We start from the raw sequence: 25,832 nt of genomic DNA, 5'->3' as shown, positions 1-25,832 counted from the left end.
GTAGTAGTGTGTCAACCCACAGCAAGCTGTGTGCCTTGTTACAGAAGATCAATAAATCGTATTAGAACATAGAACATTACAGCGCAGTACGGGCCCTTCGGCCCTCGATGTTGCGCCGACCTGTGAAACGATCTGAAGCCTATCTGACCTACACTATTCCATTTTCATCCATATGTCTATCCAGTTACCACTTAAATGCCCTTAAAGTTGGCGAGTCTACTACTGTTGCAGGCAGGGCGTTCCACACCCCTACTACTCTCTGAGTAAAGAAACTGCCTCTGACATCTGTCCTATTTCTACTACCCCTCAATTTAAAGCTATGTCCCCTCGTGTTGGTCATCACCATCCGAGGAAAGAGACTCTCACTGTCCACCCTATCTAACCCTCTGACTATCTTATATGTCTCTATTAAGTCACCTCTCAGCCTTCTCCTCTCTAATGAAAACAACCTCAATTCCCTGAGCCTTTCCTCGTAAGACCTTCCCTCCATACCAGGCAACATCCTAGTAAATCTCCTCTGAACCCTTTCCAAAGCTTCCACATCCTTCCTATAATGTGGTGACCAGAACTGCACGGAGTACTCCAGGAGCGGCCGCACCAGAGTTATGTACAGCTGCAGCATGACCTCGTGGCTCCAAAACTCAATCCCCCGACTGATAAAGGCTTCTTAACAGCCCTATTAATCTGGGTGGCAACTTTCAGGGATTTATGTACCTGGATGCCGAGATCTCTCTGTTCATCTACACTACCAAGAATCTTGCCATTAACCCAGTACTCTGCATCCCTGTTACTCCTTCCAAAGTGAACCACCTCACACTTTTCCGCATTAAACTCCATCTGCCACCTCTCAGCCCAGCTCAGCAGCTTATCTATGTCCCTCTGTATCCTATAACATCCTTCAGCACTATCCACAACTCCACTGACCTTCGTGTCATCTGCAAATGTACTAACCCATCCTTCTACACCCGCTTCCAGGTCATTTATAAAAATGACAAACAGCAGTGGCCCCAAAACAGATCCTTGCGGTACACCACTAGTAACTGAACTCCAGGATGGACATTTGCCATCAACCACCACCCTCTGTCTTCTTTCAGCTAGCCAATCACTGATCCAAACCGCTAAATCATCTTCAATCCCATACTTCCTTATTTTCTGCAATAGCCTACCGTGGGGAACCTTATCAAACGCCTTACTGAAATCCATATACACCACATCAACCGCTTTACCCTCATCCACCTGTTTGGTCACCTTCTCAAAAAACTCAATAAGGTTTGTGAGGCATGACCTACCCTTCACAAAACCGTGTTGACTATCGCTAATCAACTTGTTCTTTTCAAGATGATTATAAACCCTATCTCTTATAACCTTTTCCAACATTTTACCCACAACCAAAGTAAGGCTCACAGGTCTATAATTACCAGGGTTGTCTCTACTCCCCTTCTTGAACAAGGGGACAACATTTGCTATCCTCCAGTCTTCCGGCACTATTCCTGTCGACAAAGACGACATAAAGATCAAGGACAAAGGCTCTGCAATCTCCTCCCTGGCTTCCCAGAGAATCCTAGGATAAATCCCATCTGGCCCAGGGGACTTATCTATTTTTACACTTTCCAAAATTGCTAACACCTCCTCCTTGTGAACCTCAATCCCATCTAGCCTGGTCGACTGTACCTGAGTATTCTCCTTGACAACATTGTCTTTCTCCAGTGTGCACACTGACAAAAAATATCCATTTAACACTTCCCCTATCTCCTCTGATTCCACACACAACTTTCCACTACTATCCTTGATTGGCCCTAATCTTACTCTAGTCATTCTTTTGTTCCTGATATACCTATAGAAAGCCTTAGGGTTTTCCTTGATCCTATCCGCCAACGACTTTTCGTGTCCTCTCCTCGCTCTTCTTAACTCTCCCTTTAGGTCCTTCCTGGCTAACTTGTAACTCTCAAGTGCTCTAACTGAGCCTTCATGTCTCATCCTAACATAAGCCTTCTTCTTTCTCTTGACAAGTGCTTCAACTTCCTTAGTAAACCACAGTTCCCTTGCTCGACAACTTCCTCCCTGCCTGACAGGTACATACTTATCAAGGACACGCAGTAGCTGTTCCTTGAAAAAGCTCCACATTTCGATTGTACCCATCCCCTGCAGTTTCCTTCCCCATCCTATACATCCTAAATCTTGCCGAATAGCATCATAATTGCCTTTCCCCCAGCTATAATTCTTGCCTTGCGGTATATACCTATCCCTGCCCATTGCTAAAGTAAACATAACCAAATTGTGATCACTATCACCAAAGTGCTCACCTACATCTAAATCTAACACCTGGCCGGGTTCATTACCCAGTACCAAATCCAATGTGGCATCGCCCCTTGTTGGCCTGTCTACATACTGTGTCAGAAAACCCTCCTGCACACACTGCACAAAAACTGACCCATCTATAGTACTCGAACTATAGTATTTCCAGTCAATATTTGGAAAGTTAAAGTCCCCCATAACAACTACCCTGTTACTCTCGCTCCTGTCGAGAATAATCTTTGCAATCCTTTCCTCTACATCTCTGGACCGATTTGGAGGTCTGTAGATAACTCCCAACAGGGTGACCTCTCCTCTCCTGTTCCTAACCTCGGCCCATACTACCTCAGTAGACGAGTCCTCAAACGTCCTTTCTACCGCCGTAATACTTTCCTTGATTAACAATGCCACACCCCGCCCTCTTTTACCATCTTCTCTGTTCTTACAGAAACATCTAAATCCTGGAACCTGCAACAACCATTCCTGTCCCTGCTCTACCCATGTCTCCGAAATCGCCACAACATCGAAATCCCAGGTACCAACCCATGCTGCAAGCTCACCTACCTTATTCCGGATGCTCCTGGCGTTGAAGTAGACACACTTCAAACCAGCGTCTTGCTTGCCGGTGCCCTCTTTCGAACTTTTAACCCTATCCCTGACCTCATTACTCTCAACATCCTGTACACTGGGACTACAATTTAGGTTCCCATCCCCCTGCTGAATTAGTTTAAACCCCCCCAAAGAGCACTAGCAAATCTCCCCCCCAGGATATTGGTACCCGTCTGGTTCAGGTGAAGACCATCCTGTTTTTGGGCAGCACGGTAGCATGGTGGTTAGCATAAATGCTTCACAGCTCCAGGGTCCCAGGTTCGATTCCCGGCTGGGTCACTGTCTGTGTGGAGTCTGCACGTCCTCCCCGTGTGTGCGTGGGCACAACATTGAGGGCCGAAGGGCCTGTTCTGTGCTGTACTGTTCTATGTTCTATGTTTGTAGAGGTCCCACCTACCCCAGAATGAGCCCCAATTATCCAGGAAACCAAAACCCTCCCTCCTGCTCCATCCCTGTAGCCACGTGTTCAACTCCTCTCTCTCCTTATTTCTCACTTCGCTAGCATGTGGCACGGGTAACAACCCAGAGATAACAACTCTGTTTGTTCTAGCTCTCAGCTTCCACCCTAGCTCCCTGAATTTCTGTCTCAAATCCCCATCTCTCTTCCTACCTGTGTCGTTGGTACCTATGTGGACCACGACTTGGGGCTGCTCCCCCTCCCCCTTAAGAATCCCAAAAACACGATCCAACGTATTGAACCAATGTCTAAGTTTGGTGTCTGCTTTACAGTCTATCTGCATCCAATTGCAGTCTGTCTTACCCCAGGGTCAATAACACAACATGATACCAGGAGTGGCTACTTCATCTGAGTAATTTACCCTGAATAATTCATTGATGACCAGCAAGTTCCCTCCAGCGGCATGGAGAAGATCCAGGCCCTTCCACAGCTACGGATCTCCGGCAATCTCGGCGCCAACTGGTGGGTCTTGAAGCAGAAGTTCAGTCTCTGCATAGAGGCCTCGGGCCTCGAGGATGTGTCCGATGCCAGAAAGATTGTACTGCTCCTATCGACTGCGTGGGACCAGGCCATCCAAATCTTCAACTCTCTCACTTTTGACGACGGCGAGGACTAGACAGCACGGTGATTAGCACAATTTCTTCACAGCTCCAGGGTCCCAGGTTCGATTCCCGGCTTGGGTCATTGTCTGTGTCGAGTCTGCACGTTCTCCCCGTGTGTGCGTGGGTTTCCTCCCACAGTCCAAAGATGTGCAGGTTAGGTGGATTGACCATGCTAAATTTCCCTTAGTGTCCAAAATTGCCCTTAGTGTTGGGTGGGGTTACTGGGTTATGGGAATAGGGTGGAGTTGTGAGGTTGGGAAGGGTGCTCTTTCCAAGAGCCGGTGCAGACTCAATGGGCCGAATGGCCTCCTTCTGCACTGTAAATTCTATGAATCTATGAAGACCAAGTTCAAGACTGTTCTAGCCAAATTCGACAGTCACTGTGAAGTCGAAACAAACGAGAGCTTTGAGCGCTATGTCTTCCAGCAACGCCTTCAGGGTAAGGATGAGCCTTTCCAATCCTTTCTAACTCATCTCCGCATATTAGCGCAATCCTGCAACTACGGTGACACCGCTGACTCCCTCATCAGGGATAAGATTGTGTTTGGGGTCCACTGCGACACCCTGCGGGAGCAACTCCTAAAAATAAAAAACATGACCCTGCCAGTTGCTATCGAGACATGTAAAGTGCATGAACAGGCGAAAAGTCGTTATTCCCGCCTTAAATCGGCAGAACAGGACTAACTTGCCTGCCACAAAGCAGAGAGTGTACAGGCCGTCGCCCGGATGCAGCGCCTTAGCATCGATGAAGGCGGCCATTTTGTGCGCTTTTCCCGGATTTCCACGCATGCGCACCACGGACGGGAGAACAAAGCGGAAGCTGGGGATTGAGGGTGATTTAGAGATGTGGATCAGAAATTGGCTAGTTGAAAGAAGACAGAGAGTGGTGGTTGATGGGGAATGCTCAGAATGGAGTTCAGTTACGAATGGCATACCACAAGGATCTGTTCTGGGACCGTTGCTGTTTGCCATTTTTATAAATGACCTAGAGGAGGACACAGAAGGCTGGGTGAGTAAATTTGCAGACGACACTAAAGTCGGTGGAGTTGTAGACAGTGCGGAAGGATGTTGCAGGTTACAGAGGGACATAGATAAGCTGCAGAGCTGGGCTGAGAGGTGGCAAATGGAGTTTAATGTGGAGAAGTGTGAGGTGATTCACTTTGGAAAGAATAACAGGAATGCGGAATATTTGGCTAATGGTAAAATTCTTGGTAGTGTGGATGAGCAGAGGGATCTCGGTGTCCATGTACATAGATCCCTGAAAGTTGCCGCCCAGGTTGATAGGGTTGTGAAGAAGGCCTATGGTGTGTTGGCCTTTATTGGTAGAGGGATTGAGTTCGGAGCCATGAGGTCATGTTGCAGTTCTACAAAACTCTAGTACGGCCGCATTTGGAGTATTGCGTACAGTTCTGGTCGCCTCATTATAGGAAGGACGTGGAAGCTTTGGAACGGGTGCAGAGGAGATTACCAGGATGTTGCCTGGTATGGAGGGAAAATCTTATGAGGAAAGGCTGATGGACTTGAGGTTGTTTTCGTTAGAGAGAAGAAGGTTAAGAGGTGACCTAATAGAGGCATACAAAATGATCAGAGGGTTAGATAGGGTGGACAGCGAGAGCCTTCTCCCGCGGATGGAGGTGGCTAGCACGAGGGGACATAGCCTTAAATTGAGGGGTAATAGATATAGGACAGAGGTCAGAGGTGGGTTTTTACGCAAAGAGTGGTGAGGCCGTGGAATGCCCTACCTGCAACAGTAGTGAACTCGCCAACATTGAGGGCATTTAAAAATTTATTGGATAAGCATATGGATGATAATGGCATAGTGTAGGTTAGATGGCCTTTAGTTTTTGACTTCCCATGTCGGTGCAACATCGTGGGCCGAAGGGCCTGTACTGCGCTGTATCGTTCTATGTTCTATGTTCTAAAGCGGCCGAAGACCACACTGCGCAGGCGCGAATGGCGGCTGACCGCACTGCGCATGTGCGACGATGCACGGAGCGTGATGACGTCAATGTCATGACGTGCCCAAACTGCGGCACCACCCGCAATGCCCTGCAAAAGGCAGGCGATGTTTAAATTGTGGGAAGCCTGGACATTATGCAGCCTTGTGCAGGTCTGCATCACCAGTCGTGGGCCAGCGATCCCATTTCCAACGCAAACACGTTAGATGTTCACAGCATACGCTGCTGGATTCTGATCCTGGTAACACCACGGATCCAGAGGACGACTGCCTGGAGTCCCCATATCGTGTGGGCATCATTATTACGTGTGACAAGGCCTCCTCAAACACAGCCAAATGCCTACCTATCCTCAATGTGGATTCTGCGGACGAATGGCGTGCTGCCGTTCACGTTAACCAATGCATCATCCGGTTCAAGCTGGACACTGGTGCTTCAGCCAATCTCATATCACAAGTAGATCTTGATTACATCAAATGGGCTGTTTAGCACAGGGCTAAATCGCTAGCTTTGAAAGCAGACCAAGGCAGGCCAGCAGCACAGTTCATTTCCCATACCAGCCTCCCAGAACAGGTGCCAGAATGTGAAGACAGGGGCTTTTCACAGTAACTTCATTTGAAGCCTACCTGTGACAATAAGCGATTTTCATTTCATTTCAAAGGCTACCAAAAATTCTTCTGCCGGCCTGCCAACGTCTTGATTATAATGGCAATGCCATTACTGCATTAGGGTCTTGTCACCTGCATGTCTCCAACAGGGCCATCAATGCCACACTGCAATTCGAAATCGTCAAGCCTAACAAGGCATCCCTGCTTGGTGCCCATGCATGCAAGCTACTCAATCTCGTCCAGCGCGTACATGCCATGTCCTCTGCCAATGTGAATCTTCAGGCTGACATTGACAAAATCCTGTCACAATCCCCGGATGTGTTCAGTGGGATGGGCATGCTGCCGTACCGCTACAAAATCTTACTCAGGCCCTATGCCACGTCTGTGATTCATGCACCACGCCGGGTGCCAGCTCCTCTGAAGGAACGTTTAAAGGCACAGCTACAGGAACTCCAAGACCAAGGTATAATCTCTAAAGTGACGGAACCGACTGACTGGGTCAGCTTGATGGTCTGTGTGAAGAAGCCCTCAGGACAGTTGCGCATATGTATAGATCCCAAAGATCTCAACCGGAACATCATGTGGGAACACCACCCGATCCCGAAGCGGGAGGAGCTAACCAGTGAGATGGCACACTCCAAATTCTTCACGAAGCTAGATGCATCGCATGGTTTCTGGCAGATACAACTGGACAAATCCAGCAGGAAGCTCTGCACGTTTAATATACCTTTCAGAAGGTACTGTTACAACCACATGCCGTTCGGTATTGTCTCAGCCTCTGAAATCTTTCACAGAATCATGGAGCAAATGCTGGAGGGCATTGAGGGTGTGCGTGTCTACGTTGATGATGTGATCTTATGGTCCACGACCCCAGAGGAACACACATCACGTCTCAAACAAGTCTTCTAACGCATCCATGCCAACGGCCTCAAGTTGAACAAGGCCAAGTGCTCCTTTGGCATGTCATCAATCAAGTTTCTGGGCAATCAGATATCCCAGCAGGGCTTGCAACCAGACTTGGACAAAGTCAAGGCCATCGACACCATGAAGACCCCGGAAGATGAGAAGGCAGTACTACGCTTCCTGGGTATGGTTAACTTCTTGGGAAAGTTCATTCCCAACCGTGCATCACACACCACGGCTCTCAGGCACCTGGTGAAGAAGTCAACGGCCTACCAGTGGCTACCCACACATCAAGCAGAGTGGCTCGAGTTAAAGGCAAAGCTCACCACTGCTCCGGTACTAGCGTTCTTTGACCCGGAGAGGGAGATGAAAATCACTACAGATGCCAGCCAGGACGGCATTGTGCGGTGCTCCATCAGAAGGATGACTCCTCATCCTGGGCGCCAGTGGCCTATGCATCAAGGGCCATGACTCCCACTGAGCAGAGGTACGCCCAGATAGGGAAAGAGTGCCTGGGCCTCCTAACCGGCATTGTAAAGTTCCATGACTACGTCTACGGTCTACCAACCTTCACAGTAGAGACTGACCACAGACCGTTAGCCCATATCATTCACAAGTACTTGAATGAGATGACGCCCAGGCTTCAGCGCATTCTCCTTCGTCTCCGCAGGTATGATTTCGAGCTGGTTGACACACCGGGCAAAGAGCTAATCATTGTGGACGCCCTGTCGTGCGCCATCACCTCGCCCTGTGAACAGGTCGACGTCATCCGCCAAATTGAGGCACAGGTGCAATTGTGTGCCAGCAACCTCCCGGCCTCAAGACGAAAGAGTGGTCAACATTCGAGAAGAAACTGCCAAGGACCCTCTTCTGCAACGGGTCATGCATCACCTTGCAAATGGTTGACAGAAAGGGCAATGCCCCCAGCTCTTTAATGTCAAGGACGACCTGACAGTCGTCGAGGGGATCCTCCTCAAGCTAGATCGTATTGTTATTCCTCACAGCCTTCAGAGCTTAGTGCTCAAACAGATCCACGAGGGACACCTCGGTGTCGAGAAATGCAGGCGCAGGGCCCGGCAGGCTGTCTATGGCCTGGAATCAACCAGGACATATCCAACATGGTCCTCAATTGTGCGACCTGCCAACATTTCCAGCCTGCTCAGGCCAAAGAAACACTCAAGCAACACGAGATCGTGACCTCTCCGTGGTCTAAGGTGGGAATCAACCTTTTTCACGCCAGTGGGCGTGACTATGTGCTCATTATCGATTACTTTTCAAACTACCGGAAGTGGTGAAACTGTCCGACCTCACATCAAGGACAGTCATCAAGGCCTGCAAAGAGACATTTGCCAGGCATGGTATTCCGCTCACTGTCATGAGCGACAACGGTCCCTGCTTCCACAGCCAAGAGTGGTCCAACTTTGCAAAGCTGTATCAGTTCAAGCACATTACCTCCAGCCCACATTACCCGCAATCTAACGGGAAGGTTGAGAAATGGGTCCATATCGTGAAGCAATTCCTCTACAAAGCTGCGGACTCAGCTTCTGACTTTAACCTTGCGCTGTTGGCATACAGGGTAACCCCTCTGTCCACTGGTATGTCTCCAGCACAACTCCTCATGAATTGTGACCTGCGGATGACTGTTCCGGCCATTCATTTACCAGACCTGGATCACCTCTCAGTGCTGCAAAAGGTGCAGCAACTCAGAAACCAGCAAAAGCTGACATACGATGCTCATGCTACTGATTTACCTGTGCTCTCTCCGGAAGATGCTGTTTGCATCAAGTTCCCTGATGGAGGGGCAGCACGGTGGCGCAGTGGGTTAGCACAGCTGCCTCACGGCGCCGAGTTCCCAGGGTCGATCCCGACTCTGGGTCACTGTCCATGTGGAGTTTGCACATTCTCCCCGTGCTTGCGTGGGTTTCACCCTCACAACCCAAAGATGTGCAGAGTAGGTGGATTGGCCACGCTAAATTGCCCCTTAATTGGAAAAAATTAATTGGGTACTCTAAATTTATTTTTTTTAAGTTACCTGATGGAGGCTGGCCAGCTCCAGCTGTTGTTGTTCGACAGGCTGCTCCCAGGTCGTTTGTGGTTTGCATGGCTGATGGCGCCATTATCAGGCGCAACAGAAGCTTGCCTGCCCACCATCGAATCTCACTTTTCCAGCTGTAGGTATGCCTTCTCCGGACACCTCGCTCCACGAGCTGCAATCCCGCCTGTCAAGGCGCCATCATCCCCCCCTCCACCTCTCCGGCGATCGACACAGATCCGACGCCAGCCCCAGAGATTGGACTTATATACATTTCTTTTGTACATATTGTTTTGTATCTGCTGCTAGATACCTTACATGTACATATGCATTCCCTCGCTTCAAATAGTTACAACTGTACATATGTCGTTTATGCTCTTAGCAACCGACAACATTTTTTTAAAAAGGGGAGATGTCATAATATGCACTCATGCACATCATGAGCTAGAGACAGGCAGGGATAGACACCCAGGTTAGCCAATCAACACACAGGACAGAACACAACCAATCACTAGACAGAACACTAGAGAGGGGCTTCCTACTATAAAACACACGAGGCATCAGCACTCCGCCTCTTTCCACTGGTGACAACTGTAGTGACAGTCAGGGTGTATATATTAGTTAGTATTTTCTACACGTGGCCTGGTCTAGTTAGGTAGAGTTAATATACTTTAAGTAGTAGAGTGTCAACCCACAACAAGCTGTGTGCCTTGTTACAGAAGTTCAATAAATCGTATTGAACCAACGTTTAAGTTTGGTGTCTGCTTTACAGTCTAACTGCATCCAGTTACAGTCCGCGTTACCCCAGGGTCAATAACACAACAGGGATAAGGGGGGGAAGGGCTCTAAGCTGCCGACAACAGGCCACGCATGGTAACAAGAAACAAAATGGCACCGTAGACTGGTTTAGACTGGCCGGTTTAGCTCAGTGGGCTAGGCAGCTGGTTTGTAATGCAGAACAAGGCCAGCAGCACGTGTTCAATTCCCGTACCTGCCTCCCCGAACAGGCACCAGAATGTGGCGACTAGGGGCTTTTCACAGTAACTTCATACCGCTGAAAATAAAAGATTATTATTAGTGGAGGATCCTCAAACAAAGTGAAACCCCAGAGAGCAGGAGTTTGCCCACATAGCGGACACGTAGTTGGCGGCTATGTTGGGAGGTCCCTGGGCAAAGGGAAACCCCAGAGTGCAGGGGCCCGGCTTCATGGTGAGTACGGTGACCGTGGCCATTTTGGATGGTCCTCTAACAAAGGGAAACCCCAGAGTGCAGGGGCGCATCCACCAGGTAAGTATGGTTGATCCTGCAGGAAGGGGGGGAACAGAAACCCCCCCATTAGAATAGTCACCTGGAACGTCAGGGGACTTAACTGCCCAGCTGAAAAATATGAAAGCTGACATTGCCTTCCTTCAGGAGACGCACCTGAGGCAGAAGGACCGACTGCGGGTAAGAAAGGACTGGATGGGACAGATCTACCATTCCTGCTATAAGACACGAGCTAGCGGGGTGGCCATACTCCTTTATAAGAGGACAGCATTTACCCCAAATGAGGACGGTTATGAACCTAGGGGGGCAGTACATCATGGTCAGCGGTGTCCTGGACAGGCTCCGGTGTTCTTTTTTAACGTGTACTCTCCCAACTGGGATGACACGGAGTTCATAAAGAGGACTAGAGATCCCCGACATAGGAACACACCGACTCATCATCGGAGGGGACTTTACCTGTGTACAGGACCCACGGACGGACAGATCAAACCCCAAATTGGAGAAGACGTCAAATATGGCGAAAGAAATAAACATGTTTATGGAGCAGATGGGAGAGTGGCCCCATGGAGGTTCACACACCCAGGGGAGAAGGAATTCTCCCTCTTCTCCCAAGTACTTAAAATATTGAAGTAGATACATGCATTGATTTCTTTGTGACAGGGAAAATCGGTGCTTCCAGGGATAGTAAGGGCGGAATACTCAGCGATCTCTGACCACTCTCCACATTACTTGGACGTGAGGTCGGAGATGGGCCTTGCCCGACGCCCCTCTTGGAGCTTGGATACGGCACTTCTGGCTGACAAGGCCTTTTGCGATAAAATATTACAGGCCATAGTTGGGAATATTACCAATAACCAGAATGAGGAGGTCTCAACGTTCTCTATCTGAGAGGCGCTGAAGGCTGTGGTCAGGGGTGAGATTATAATAATAATCTTTATTAGTGTCACAAGTAGGATTACATTAACACTGCAATGATGTTACTGTGGAAAGCCGCTAGTCACCACATTCTGGCACCTGTTTGCGTACACTGAGGGAGAATTCGGAATGTCTAATGCACCGAACAGCACGTTTTGGGGACTTTTGGGAGGAAATCGGAGCATCCGGAGGAAACCCACGCAGACACAGGAAGAATGTGCAGACTCGCCAGATAGTGACCCAAGCTGGAAATTGAACCCAGGTCCCTGGTGCTGTAAAGCAACAGTGCTAACCGCTGTGCTACAGTGCCGCTTATTATCACTTATTTAAAAAAAAAAAAATTTAGAGTACCCAATTCATTTTTCCAATTAAGGGGCAATTTAGCATGTTCAATCCACCTAGCTTGCACATTTTTTGGGTTGTGGGGGTGAAACCCACGCAAACACGGGGAGAATGTGCAAACTCCACACGGACAGTAACCCAGAGCCGGGATCGAACCTGGGACCTCGGCCCGTGAGGCTGCAGTGCTAACCCAATGCGCCACCGTGCTGCCCTATTATCACTTATAAAGCTGTCATGTGAGAGTATCTTTAAGAAATGGGTGTTTATCGGATAGCTGTAATGGGTGTACTTTAAGAAATGTGTGTTTATTGGATGGCTGCAGTGATGTCAGAGTGTGGTGGAACTGGGATATCTGTCTTTCACTTTCGGTTTTGAGCAGGCAGCTGCAGGGTGTGTTTGGTTTTGTTTTGAGCTGGATATTAGTCTCTCTGCAATCTAAAGACTGTCTCCAGATCATTTGGTGATTTAAAAATAATACCTGTTTCTGTAGAGAAGTTAAACTTGATGTCTTTCTGTAAAAAGGATCTTTTGTCTTATGGATGTTGCGAGGAAAAATTAAGGGTTACTTTAGAGTACTGTATTCTTTGGGGGGGATTATTGTTGTTGATAGTTGTTAAGATGTTTACTGTGGGTTTATAAAGTGTTAACTGGATTTCATAGAATAAACATTGTTTTGGTTCAAACATACTTTAGATCTCTGTTGCAGCACACCTGTAAAGTGGGCTCCTGTGCTCCTCATAACCACAATCTATTCAAAGTTATGGGTCAGATGAACTCCATGATACACTTTGGGGCTCTCTAAACCGTGGCCCGTAATAAATTGGGGGCTCGAGGGGGATAAAAGTCCTGGTGCTGTAAAGCAACAGTGCTAACCACTGTGCTACAGTGCCGCTTATTATCACTTATTATCACCTATTGGATTGGTTGAGTGAACTTAAAGACAGTGAGGGGTGAGCATATTGTGGGTGCTTTTCAGGTGTGGTATTCCAGTTTAAATAGGGAGTGTGTTGTGGACAATGGCTCTTTCAGAGGCTCTGAAGTTTTTGGGGGTAGAGACGGTCACGCACAGTACCTTACGAACAGAGACTAAAAACAGGCTTTTAGGGCAGCACGGTGGCACCGTGGTTAGCATTGCTGCCTACACCGCTGAGGACCCGGATTCGAATCCCGGCTCTGGGTCACTGTTCGTGTGGAGTTTGCACATTCTCCCCATGTCTGCATGGGTTTCACCCCCACAACCCAAAAGATGTGCAGGGTAGGTGGATTGGCCATGCTAAAATGCCCCTTAATTGGAAAAATAATTGGGTACTCTAAATTTAAAAAAAAAAACAAAAAAAAACAGGCTTTTAGATTTGGCAAAAACATTGCAGTTAACGTTACTGACAAGATACGGAAATATGAGGTCGTTACGGCGGTAGCTGAGCATTTAAAATTGCCAGAGATACAGTCTGACTTATTAGAAATGGCAAAAATTCAGTTACAAATCAAACAACTGGAACATGAGAAAGAATTAAAACAATTTGAATACGCAATGCGGGAATAAGAGAGAGAAAGGGAGATACCGATCAGGGAAAAAGAAAAGGAGAGAGAAGAAAGAGAAAAAGAAAGAATAGCCCGAGCAGAACAAAAAGGGAAGAGAAAAGGAGCTACAGATCAGGGAAAGGGAAAAAGAGAGAGAGTTTGAACTTCAGAAAATGTCCATGAAACATGACAGTCAGTTAAAATTGGCGGATGGAAAGAAAAACATATGTCTGAGGAGAGTTTGAGGATAATGAAGGCTTAATCAAAGGCTTGGTGGGTTTCTATTTAAATATGTTCAAGCATTGCCAATATTTGATGAGGAGGTAGAAGCCTTTTTCATTTCATTTGGGAAGGTGGCTAAACAAATGAAATGGCCACCGGGCATGTGGATATTACTAATTCAAACAAAGCTAGTAGGTAGGGCGAGTGAAGTGTTTGCATCACTATCGGAGGAGGTATCTGGGACGTATGAGGAGGTGAAAAAATCCATCTTGGGTCCATATGAACCAGTTCCTGAAGCCTACGGACAAAGGTTTAGAAATTTAAGGAAAGAACCTGGTCATACGTGTATGGAGTTTGAAAGGATCAAACAGAGTAATTTTGATAGGTGGATAAGAGCTTTGAAAATAGACCAAACGTATGAAACTCTCAGAGAAATTATACTTTCGGAGCAGTTTAAAAATTCAATTCCTGATGTAGTGAGAACTCATGTGGAAGAGCAGAGGGTTAAAACTGCGAGGTTAGCAGCAGAAATGGCAGATGATTATGAATTAGTTCATTATCAAAGCTTGGTTTCCGACATCAGTTTCAGCCTGTGAGGGATAGAAACTGGGGAAAAGAGAAATACTCAAGTGGACGAGGTATCTGATCGGAAATAATAAGGAGAGTGTACCACAGATTAAAAAAGAAATCCAGGAGGGTGGAAAAGAGATGAAAAGTTTCAAATGTTTAATAAACTAGGCCATGTAAAGTACAGTGTTAGTGGTGGAAGAAAAGCACTGGGAAGGCTGATGTGGTAAAACAGGATAAGATAGTGGGGGTTTGTTAAAGTGGTAAAGGAAAGCCCAAGTGAAGCGAAGGAAGAGCAAAAGATTGTACAGTCTGACCAAGAGGTGATTGATAAGAAGGTGCCAGATCTCTTCAAAGAATTTACTTGTGTGGGTAAAGTGTACTCATGTTTACCAGAAGCAGCCGGTAAAGAAGTCACAATTTTAAGAGATACGGGAGCTGGTCAATCTTTAATGGTAAGAGATGAGGAGTTATGTAGTTTGGGAAAAATATTGCCATAAAAGCTGGGAATATGTGGAATTCAGGGTGAGAAGAGTAGTGTTCCATTATATAAGGTAAGGTTGGAAAGTCCAGTAAAGAGTGGTGAAGTGGTAGTAGGAGTAATAGAGAAACTATCTTGTCCAGGAATACAGATTATCTTGGGTAATGATATAGCTGGATAGCAGGTGGGAGTGATGCCTACTGTGGGTGATAAGCCAGTGAAAAATCAGACACCCGAAGTGTTGAAGGACGAATATCCTCAGATTTTTCCGGATTGTGTAGTAACAAGGTTGCAAAGTCACAGGTTAAGACAAGAAAAGATAAAATTGAAGTTCAATCATCAGAAACGATTTTTGAGCAGATGGTTGGAAAAGAACAAGAACAGGTGGAGGATGAGGTGGATATTTTTAGTTCAGGAAAATTGGCGGAGTTACAACAGAAAGATATAGAAATAAAACAGATGTATCAGAAAGCATACACGGAAGAGGAATCTGAGTGTATACCGGTGTGTTGCCATAAAAATTATGTCTTGATGAGAAAATGGACACCTGTACATATGCAGGCGAATGAAAAGTGAGCAGAAGTTCATCAAGTAGTATTGCCGGTAGGGTATAGAAAGGAGGTGTTGTGAGTTGCACATGAGATACCAGTGGGAGGTCATTTGGGAATAAGGATAAACTCAAGCGAAAATATAAAAACATTTTTATTGGCCTGGACTACATAAAGATGTAGTTAAATTTTGTCAATCATGTCACACATTGCAAGTGATAGGGAAACCTCAAGCAGTGATAAACCAGCTTCCTTAGCTGGTCCTTAATAGCCATTCCAGCATTTGAGGAACCTTTTACAAGGATCTTAATTGATTATGCAAGACCGCTTCCTCAAATGAAAAGTGGGAATCAATATCTTTTGCCTATAATGGATGCGTCTACCAGGTTTCCAGAGGCCATTCCTGTACATAATATTACAGCTAAAAAGGCTGTGGAGGAGTTACTTAAATTCTTTACTACCCACAGAAATATAATCGGATCAAGGTTCAAATTTTACCTCAAAGTTATTCAAAGATGTTATGAAACGAAATGAAATGAAAATCGCTTATTGTCACAAGTAGGCTTCTGTTATAACCTGCCTGCTTACGACTGGCTAATGACAATCCCACAATCCTATGGGAGTATGAGTTTTCCCAATGAGAGGGGCAGAGAAATCATTAGCAGACTCCCTGCACAAATAGAGCTGGCCAGTTTGGAACCAGCAGAGAGAGGGAGGAGTGAACAGCAAGGGAAGTTGCTGCTGCTGTTGTATATTTATGTTATTGTAAATAAATGTTATTTCTTTGTATCCTTAAAACTCGTACTGGATTCTTCGTGGCCCGCACAAAACTGGCGACGAGGGTTAAAGTGAATAGCTGTCTACACTGCTGAAGCCACCTCCCTGGATTTTTGTTGGATACAGATTGGAAGTTTTCTATTACACCATGCCTCTGCATAGACGTTTGGATGTTTTTGATGCTGCGCTGGAAAGCTGGAACCAGTACGCACAACGGATGCGTTACTATTTCCGGGCAAACAACATCACCGAAAACGAGCGCCTGGTGGTCATATTGCTCACTGCCTGCGGCCCGCATACGTTTGGGGTGATTAGGAGCCTTACGTACCCAGCTGCGCCGGACACCAAAACGTTTGATGAACTTGTGAACTTAGTGTGGCAACATTTTAACCTAGGCGAGGCGACGTCCGGATCGATGCCAGTGGCCGTCGGACATTCCTCCCCGAAGTGAGCCTTTTCCAGAACCAATGGATGAGGAGCCATGTCCGTGTCAGACTTGTAGGGGCCGACCCCGTCGTGGACGCCGGTCCTGGGGGCGCCAGAGGCACCGTCGTTCCGAAATGGGCCAGCCCAGGGGCCGTAGCTTCTATTTGGATGAACCTGCGGTGACTACTCCCGCGGACGTGGCGACGGAGGATGACTGCCTGCAGCTGCATTGTGTGGCAGCTCCCCGTGTGGCCCCCATTAAAGTGACTGTACGGGGCAATGGTCACCCGCTTGAGATGGAGTTGGACACTGGCGCAGCCGTCTCCGTGATCGCCCAGAGGACATTCGACCGCATCAAGCAGGGTATACAGACCCTTACATTAACCAACACACAGGCCAGGTTGGCCACCTATACGGGGAACCATTGGACATTGCAGGAACTACGATGACCCCTGTTGTTTATGGGCGCCAGGAGGGGCGTTTCCCACTTATCGTGGTGCGCGGCCATGGGCCCAGCCTGTTGGGTCGGGACTGGCTGCGTGGCCACGAGCCCAGCCTGTTGGGTCGGGACTGGCTGCGTGGCCATGGGCCCAGCCTGTTGGGTCGGGACTGGCTGCGTAGCCATGGGCCCAGCCTGTTGGGTCGGGGCTGGCTGCGTGGCCATGGGCCCAGCCTGTTGGGTCGGGACTGGCTGCGTAGCCATGGGCCCAGCCTGTTGGGTCGGGGCTGGCTGCGTGGCCATGGGCCCAGCCTGTTGGGTCGGGACTGGCTGCGCGGCCATGGGCCCAGCCTGTTGGGTCGGGACTGGCTGCGCGGCCATGGGCCCAGCCTGTTGGGTCGGGACTGGCTGCGCGGCCATGGGCCCAGCCTGTTGGGTCGGGACTGGCTGCGTGGCCATGGGCCCAGCCTGTTGGGTCGGGACTGGCTGCGTGGCCATGGGCCCAGCCTGTTGGGTCGGGACTGGCTGCGCGGCCAGAGGCCCAGCCTGTTGGGTCGGGACTGGCTGCGCGGCCATGGGCCCAGCCTGTTGGGTCGGGACTGGCTGCGCGGCCATGGGCCCAGCCTGTTGGGTCGGGACTGGCTGCGCGGCCATGGGCCCAGCCTGTTGGGTCGGGACTGGCTGCGCGGCCATGGGCCCAGCCGGTTGGGTCGGGACTGGCTGCGCGGCCATGGGCCCAGCCTGTTGGGTCGGGACTGGCTGCACGGCCATGGGCCCAGCCGGTTGGGTCGGGACTGGCTGCGCGGCCATGGGCCCAGCCTGTTGGGTCGGGGCTGGCTGCGTGGCCATGGGCCCAGCCTGTTGGGTCGGGACTGGCTGCGTGGCCATGGGCCCAGCCTGTTGGGTCGGGGCTGGCTGCGTGGCCATGGGCCCAGCCTGTTGGGTCGGGACTGGCTGCGTGGCCATAGGCCCAGCCTGTTGGGTCGGGGCTGGCTGCGTGGCCATGGGCCCAGCCTGTTGGGTCGGGACTGGCTGCGCGGCCATGGGCCCAGCCTGTTGGGTCGGGACTGGTTGCGCCATTTGCGGTTGCAGTGACAGCACATCCTCCAAACAGTTTCTGGAGGGTTGACTGAGGGGCTAGGACAATATCCAGATGTATTCCAGCCCGGTTTGGGGAAAATAAAAGGGGCCGTAGCCCGTATCCAAGTCGAACCAGGAGACATGCTGGCGCGCCCGGTGCCTTAAGCCTTGCTCGAGAAGGTAGAAGGGGAGCTCACTCGTTTGGAGACTTTGGGTATTATCAGGCCCGTCCGTTTCACTGACTGGGCAGCACCAATTGTACCTGTAATGAAGCCAGATGCCACAGCTCGCTTGTGCGGCGACTATAAACTTACAGTCAATACGGCTTCCCAACTCGACCGATACCCAATGCCTCGCATAGAGGATTCTACGCGAAGCTTGCAGGCGGAATCTCATTCACAAAATTAGATATGAGTTACGCCTACTACAGTTGGAACTGGACCCTGCCTCCCGGCTATATTTAACGATTAACACACACCGGGACCTGTATGAATATACACGTTTGCCCTTTGGAGTATTCTCTGCCTGCGCTATTTTTCAACGTGTTATGAAGGGCATTTTGAGAGGACCCCTGCAGGGGGTCGGAGATTTGCCTGGAGCCGCCGAAAATCCCGCCCCTGCCGTGGCAGAGATTCTCCGCCACCCGGGAATTGGCGGGGGCGGGAATCACGCCACTCCGATCGGCGAGGCCCCTACGGCGATTCTCCGGCCCGAATGGGCCGAAGTCCCTCCGCTGGGAGGCCTCTCCCGCCGCCGAGGTTTGTACCACCTCTGGTGGCGGCGGGATCGGCGCAGCGACCGGGCCCCCGGGGTCCTGGGGGGGGAGCGGGGCGATTGGACCCCGGGGGGGTGCCCCCACGGTGGCCGGGCCCGCGATCGGTGCCCCCCGCTCAGACTCCGGGCCAGTGCCCTGGGTGCACTCTTTCTCCTCCGCCGCCACGGCGGAAGCGGAAGAGAAACCCACATCACGCATGCGCCTGTGGTGACGTCAGCGGCAGCTGGCCGCTGACGTCACCGCCGGCGCATGCGCTGACCGGCGAAAGCCTTTCGGCCAGCCCCGCTGCCAGGCGGCGGGACTGAAAGGCCGCTGGCGCCGGTTTTTTGCGCCAGTCTTCTGGTGCCAACCGCTCCGGAGCGGGGCTAGCCCCCAAAGGTGCGGAGAATTCCCCACCTTTGGGGAGGCCCGACCCCGGAGTGGTTGGTGCCACTCCCCTACGCCGGGACCCCCCGTCACGCCAGGTAGGGGAGAATCCTGCCCCAGGAACCCAGATAGGGAATTCCGACGCACTGAGCCGATTGCCTTTATCGACCGGCACCATGTCGACCCTCACGACCGGTGAGATGGTTGCAATGCTAAATTTTATGGACACCTTGCCTGTCTTTGGCATCACAGATCCGTGAGTGGACCCAGACGGAGCCAGTACTGTCAAACGTTCGGCACATGGTCCTGTATGGTGGGCAACATAGACAGCTCCCAAGCGGGTTGCTGGCATTTCCTCCAAGCTGTCAGAATTCAGCACGGAAGACAGCATCCTTTGTGGGGGACGCGTGTGATTTTCCCTGAAAAAGGACAGGAGCTGATACCGAGCGAATTGTACAATGGACGAAAATGTTGGCCCGGAGTTATGTCTGGTGGCTAGGCCTCGACACCGACATTGACAAGGTGGGCCAAAACTGCTCCATTTACCAGGAGCATCAGAAGCTTCTGCCAGCCGTGCCCGTACATCAGTGGGAATGGCCAGGGCGGCCTTGGACGTGCTTGCATGTGGATTTCGCCGGCCCTTTACAAGGATCCATGTTCCTTCTATTAATCAACGACCAGTCTAAATGGCTAGAGGTGCATAAGATGGTACGCACAACATCCTGCGCAACAATTGAGAAGATGCGTTTGTCTTTCAGTACGCATGGCCTCCCCGAGGTGCTGGTCATGGACAACAGCACTCCGTTCACAAGTGAGGAGTTTGCGAGGTTCATGTAGATGAATGGCATACGCCATATCCGCACTGCCCCTTACCACCCGGCGTCAAATGGGTTGGCGGAGCGCGCAGTGCAGACATTCAAACGAGGCCTAAAGAAGCAGTCTTCCGGGTCGATGGACACGAGGACTGGCTCTTTTTTGTTTTCATATAGGACCACCCCCCATGCGGTGACTGGGGTAGCTCCCGCAGAACTCCTAATGGGCCAGAGACTTCGTACCCGCCTTAGTATGGTGTTCCCGGACATTGGCGCAAAAGTACGCCCCGCATACAAGAACGGCAAGGACATGGTTTTTCTCGGCATCAGTCGATTCGGCAGTTTGCGCCCGGTGACCCAGTGTTCGTTCGGAATTTTGCTGGAGGTGCCCTGTGGGTCCCTGGTGTAATCTTTCGCCAAATGGGCCTTATCTCTTACCAGGTGCAAGCCCAGGGTCGTCTCAAGCGCAAACATGTAGACCACGTTCGGTCCAGAAGACTATCCTTTCCAAAGATTCTCCACTCCGGAACTCATTTCTACAGCCACAGAGACCAGACACAATGGAAAGTATTCCTCATAATCTTCCTCCGGTGCCTCACTCAAAGCCTGCGCAGTTCGTGACAGAACCGAGTGGAGATAAAGACACCGAGATGACGGAGGCAGCAGACTCTGACTCCGAGATGGAGACACAGGATGCCTCAGAGGGGGAATCCTCAGTCCCACAGGCCGTGGATGTACAACCGTTACGCCGTTCATCACGGAAGCGCCGTTCTCCGTCTCGTTACACACCGCCCGATCCAGCGCCTCATGCAAATGGTGTCCGACCTGCAGCAAAACGAGTCCGACGCCCTCCTTCGCCAGGGTCTTCGGTGGATTCCTTGGACTCTTGGGTGGAGGGGGGGGGGGGGGGGGGGGGGGGGGGAGGAATATTATAACCTGCCTGCTTCCACTGGCTGGGGACTAATGACAATCCCACAGTCCTATGGGAGTATGAGCTTCACCAATGGGGGGGGGCGGAAAAATCATTAGCAGACTCCCTGCATAAATAGAGCTGGCCAGTTTGGAACCTGCAGAGAGAGGATAGTGAACAGCAAGGGAAGTTGCTGCTGCTGTTGTATACAGTATTTATGTTATTGTAAACAAATGTTATTTCTTTGTATCCTTAAAACTCGTGCTGGATTCTTCGTGGCCCACACAAAAGTTTCAAATGAAGCTACTGTGAAAAGCCCCTAGTCGGCACATTCTGGTGCCTGTTCGGGGAGGCTGATACGGGAATTGAACCGTGCTGCTGGCCTGCCTTGGTCTGCTTTAAAAGCCAGCGATTTAGACCTGTGCTAAACCAGCTTGGGAATAAAACAATTTAAATCAACTGTGTATCATCCAGAATCGCAGGTAGCATTAGAAAGATGGCATCAGACATTAAAGACAATGTTGAGGGCTTATTGACACGATTATCCAGAGGATTGGGATAAAGGAATTCCATTCGTACTGTTTGTAATTAGGGATGCACCTAATGAGTCAACCAAATTTAGTCCTTTTGAACTAATTTTTGGTCATGAGGTAAGAGGACTACTTAAATTGATTAAGGAAAAATTGGATTACGTGTCAAATTTTAAGGAACGATTAAATAGAGCAGGGGAATGTCAGTTGAAAGGAATTCAGGACCAGCATGTTCCTGTGCAGAAGAAGGATAAATACGTCAAATTTCGGGAACCTTGGATAATGAGAGACATTGTAGGCCTCGTCAAAAAGAAAAAGGAGGCATTTGTCAGGACTAGAAGGCTGAGAACAGACGAAGCCTGTGTGGAATATAAGGAAAGTAGGAAGGAACTTAAGCAAGGAGTCAGGAGGTCTAAAAGGGGTCACGAAAAGTCATTGGCAAATAGAGTTAAGCAAAATCCCAAAGCTTTTTACACGTACATAAAAAGCCAGGGAAAGGGTGGGCCCACTGAAGGACAGGTGAGGGAATCTATGTGTGGAGCCAGAGGAAATGGGTGAGGTACTAAATGAATACTTTGCATCAGTATTCACGAAAGAGAAGGAATTGGTGGATGTTGAGTCTGTAGAAGGGTGTGTAGATAGCCTGGGTCACATGGAGGTCCAAAAAGACGAGGTGTTGGGCGTCTTGAAAAATATTAAGGTAGATAAGTCCCCTGGGCCTGATGGGATCTATCCCAGAATACTGAAGGAGGCTAGAGAGGAAATTGCTGAGGCCTTGACAGAAATCTTTGGATCCTCACTGTCGTCAGGTGATGTCCCGGAGGCCTGGAGAATAGCCAACGTTGTTCCTTTGTTTAAGAAGGGTAGCAAGGATAATCCAGGGAACTACAGGCCGGTGAGCCTTACGTCAGTGGTAGGGAAATTACTGGAGAGAATTGTTCGAGACAGAATCTACTCCCATTTGGAAGCAAATGGATGTATTAGTGAGAGACACCACGGTTTTGTGAAGGGGTGGCTGTGTCTCACTAACTTGATAGAGTTTTTCGAGGAGGTCATAAAGGTGATTGATACAGGTAGGGCAGTAGATGTTGTCTATATGGACTTCAGTAAGGCCTTTGACAAGGTCCCTCATGGCAGACTGGTACAAAAGGTAAAGTCACACGAGATCGGGTGAGCTGGCAAGGTGGATACAGAACTGGCTAAGTCATAGAAGGCAGAGAGTAGCAATGGAAGGGTGCTTTTCTGATTGGAGGTCTGTGACTAGTGGTGTTCCGCAGGGATCAGTGCTGGGACCTTTGCTGTTCGTAGTATATATAAATGATTTGGAGGAAAATGTAACTGGTCTGATTAGTAAGTTTGCAGACGATACAGAGGAATTGCGGATAGCGATGAGGACTATCAGAGGATACAACAGGATTTAGATCGTTTAGAGACTTGGGCGGAGAGATGGCAGATGGAGTTTAATCCGGACAAATGAGAGGTAATACATTTTGGAAGGTTTAATGCAGGTAGGGAATATACAGTGAATGGTAGAACCCTCAAGAGTATTGAAAGTCAGAGAGATCTAGGTGTACAGGTCCAGAGGTCACTGAAAGGGGCAACACAGGTGGAGAAGGTAGTCAAGAAGGCATACGGCATGCTTGCCTTCTTTGGCCGGGGCATTGATTATAAAAACTGAAAACAGCTGTATACTGTATAACTTTAATTAGACCACACTTGGAGTATAGTGTTCAATTCTGGTCGCCACACTACCAGAAGGATGTGGAGGCTTCAGAGAGGGTGCAAAAGAGATTTACCAGGATGTTGCCTGGTATGGAAGGCATTAGCTACGAGGAGAGGTTGAATAAACTCGGTTTGTTCTCACTGGAATGACGGAGGTTGAGGGGCGACCTGATAGAGGTCTACAAAATTATGAGGGGCATAGACAGAGTGGATAGTCAGAGGCTTTTCCCCAGGGTAGAGGGGTCAAACACTAGAGGGCATAGGTTTACGGTGTGAGGGGCAAGGTTTAGAGGAGATGTACGATGTAAGTTTTTACACAGAGGGTAGTGGGTGCCTGGAACCCGCTGCCAGAGGAGGTGGTGGAAGCAGGGACGATAGTGACATTTAAGAGACAATAGGATGGGAATACAGGGATACGGACTCTGGAAGTGCAGAAGATTTTAGTTGAGACGGGCAGCATGATCGGCACGGGCTTGGAGGGCCAAAGAGTCAATTCCTGTGGTGCTGTACTTTTCTTTGTTCGTTGTTCTTTATTCTTGCACATCTTTGGGTTGTGGGGGTGAAACCCATGCAAACACGGGGAGAATGAGCAAACTGCACACGGAAGTGACCCAGAGCCGGGATTGAACCTGGGACCTCGGGGGTGGGGGTGGGTGCGGTGGGGATGGGGGTGGGTGAGGTGCGGTGGGGGTGCGGTGGTGGTGGGGTGCGGTGGGTGTGGGTGAGGGGTGAGGGTGCGGTGGGTGGGATGGGGTGGGGTGTGAGAGTGCAGTGGGTGGGGTGGGAGTGCGGTGAAGGGTGGGTGCACCGATAACTGTGTTGCATTCCGGCTGTGGGGGATTGACGGTCTTCTCTCTTTTTGTGTCTTCTCTTGGATTGCTTATTCCTGTGGGAAGGTTCTGGGGACCGGGACAGCCGGATAACGTCTGGAATCGGACGTACAGGACGGCGGAGAACTGTGGCCTGATGCGGCAGCGGCAGTGGTTTGATGAAGCGTGTGGCGCCAAGTACCCAGCTGCGTGCGAGAAGAACGCCATCCGCCTGCACCTGATCTTTCAGCGAATGATGCGACTCCGCTAAGGGAACTTGGGGTTGGTTGTCCGCTCAGCTGTTCCTGTTGTTGATGTTGATATGTGTGTGTGTGGGGGATGGAGCGGGGCGCCGCGGGGAGGGGGATGGCAATCTGTTCTGGCCATGTGGTTGCATCCATTTAGCTTATTTGCAACAGCTGGTTTCCTGAAGCGCGACGGACAAAGTCCGGTCGCCGCGGGGACCAGGGCGATTGTTTGGGACAAACTTGTTTTCTCAGTGGGATCCTGCTTTGCCGCAGCATCAAGAGGTTTTCCTCACCGACGGAGTTTGTTTAGTTTCTGAAACCTCTCCCGCTTAACCCAGTGACCCAGCCATCCCATGTTTGTACGTACTTAGTGACCATGAGTAACCAGTACAATTCATGGACGTGAGGGAAGAGCACACTCTGGTCACCATTCCCCAGGGGATGGTCAGACCCTGAGGCAAGAGACATTTGCCAGCACTTCGATACTGCCACTGCTGCCCCACCGCTCTGTTTAGCCTGCCAACTCAATCACATGGTTTACATTCTACTCTGAGTTTCATTGGGCAGTTCCTTCATCACAATGTTTAACTGAAGCAGTGCCCCTGCGGACTGTCGGTCATGTTGTTCACCTGTTACTTGGTTTCAATAAAAATGCCCTCTTGACTCCATCCGAGTGTCTCGCTTTTCCTACCTAACTGAGGGAGTGCTACACTGTTGGAGGGTCAGTACTGAGGGAGAGCCACATTGTCGGAGGGTCCGTACTGAGGGAGAGCCACATTGTCAGAGGGTCAGAACTGAGGGAGTGTCGCACTGTCAGAGGGTCAGTACTGAGGGAGAGCCATACTGTCAGAGGGTCAGTACTGAGGGAGAGCCACATTGTCAGAGGGTCAGTACTGAGGGAGAGCCACACTGTCAGAGGGTCAGTACTGAGGAGTGTCGTACTGTCAGAGGGTCAGTACTGAGGGAGAGCCACACTGTCAGAGGGTCAGTACTGAAGGAGCTCAGGACTGTGGGAGGGTCAGTACTGAGAGAATGCTGCACAGTCAGAGGATCAGTGCTGAGGGAGGTCCGGACTGTCGGAGAGTAAAAGTGAGGGAGCACCGCACTTTCGGAAGGTCGGTACTGAGAGAATGCTGCACTGTCAGAGGGTCAATATTGACGGAACATCACATTGTCAGAGGATCACTACTGAGGGACTGTTGCACTTTCAGAGGGTCAGTACTGAGGGAGCACGGCACTGTCGGAGGGTCAGTACTGAGGGAGAGCTGCACTGTCGGAGGGACAGTAGAACATAGAGCATTACAGCGTAGTACAGGCCCTTCAGCCCTCGATGTTGCGCTGACCTGTGAAACCACTCTAAAGCCCATCTACACTATTCCCTTATCGTCCATATGTCCATCCAATGACCATTTGAATGCCCTTAGTGTTGGCGAGTCCACTACTGTTGCAGGCAGGGCATTCCACGCCCTTACTACTCTCTGAGTAAAGAACCTACCTCTGACATCTGTCCTATATCTATCTCCCCTCAATTTAAAGCTATGTCCCCTCGTGCTAGACATCACCATCTGAGGAAAAAGGCTCTCACTGTCACCCTATCTAATCCTCTGATCATCTTGTA

At 49.9% G+C, this 25,832-nt stretch overlaps 1 protein-coding gene across 1 annotated transcript in view; it reads left to right on the top strand.

Moving 5' to 3' along the window:
• The window catches only part of LOC119979240 (C-type lectin domain family 6 member A-like), an 86,818-nt gene extending 61,946 nt beyond the window's left edge, over positions 1-24,872 (top strand). The window contains exon 7 of the mRNA XM_038821171.1: positions 24,054-24,872. Coding sequence (XP_038677099.1) covers positions 24,054-24,237 — 184 coding nt within the window. The 3' untranslated portion in view covers positions 24,238-24,872. The remainder of the gene's footprint in view (positions 1-24,053) is intronic.
• The last annotated feature ends 960 nt before the right edge of the window (positions 24,873-25,832 follow it).

Source organism: Scyliorhinus canicula, chromosome 16 (assembly GCF_902713615.1).
Source record: "Scyliorhinus canicula chromosome 16, sScyCan1.1, whole genome shotgun sequence".
In the NCBI taxonomy this organism is placed as follows: domain Eukaryota; kingdom Metazoa; phylum Chordata; class Chondrichthyes; order Carcharhiniformes; family Scyliorhinidae; genus Scyliorhinus; species Scyliorhinus canicula.
Note: the sequence above shows the minus strand (reverse complement) of the source record. Positions and strands in the feature narration are given on the sequence as shown.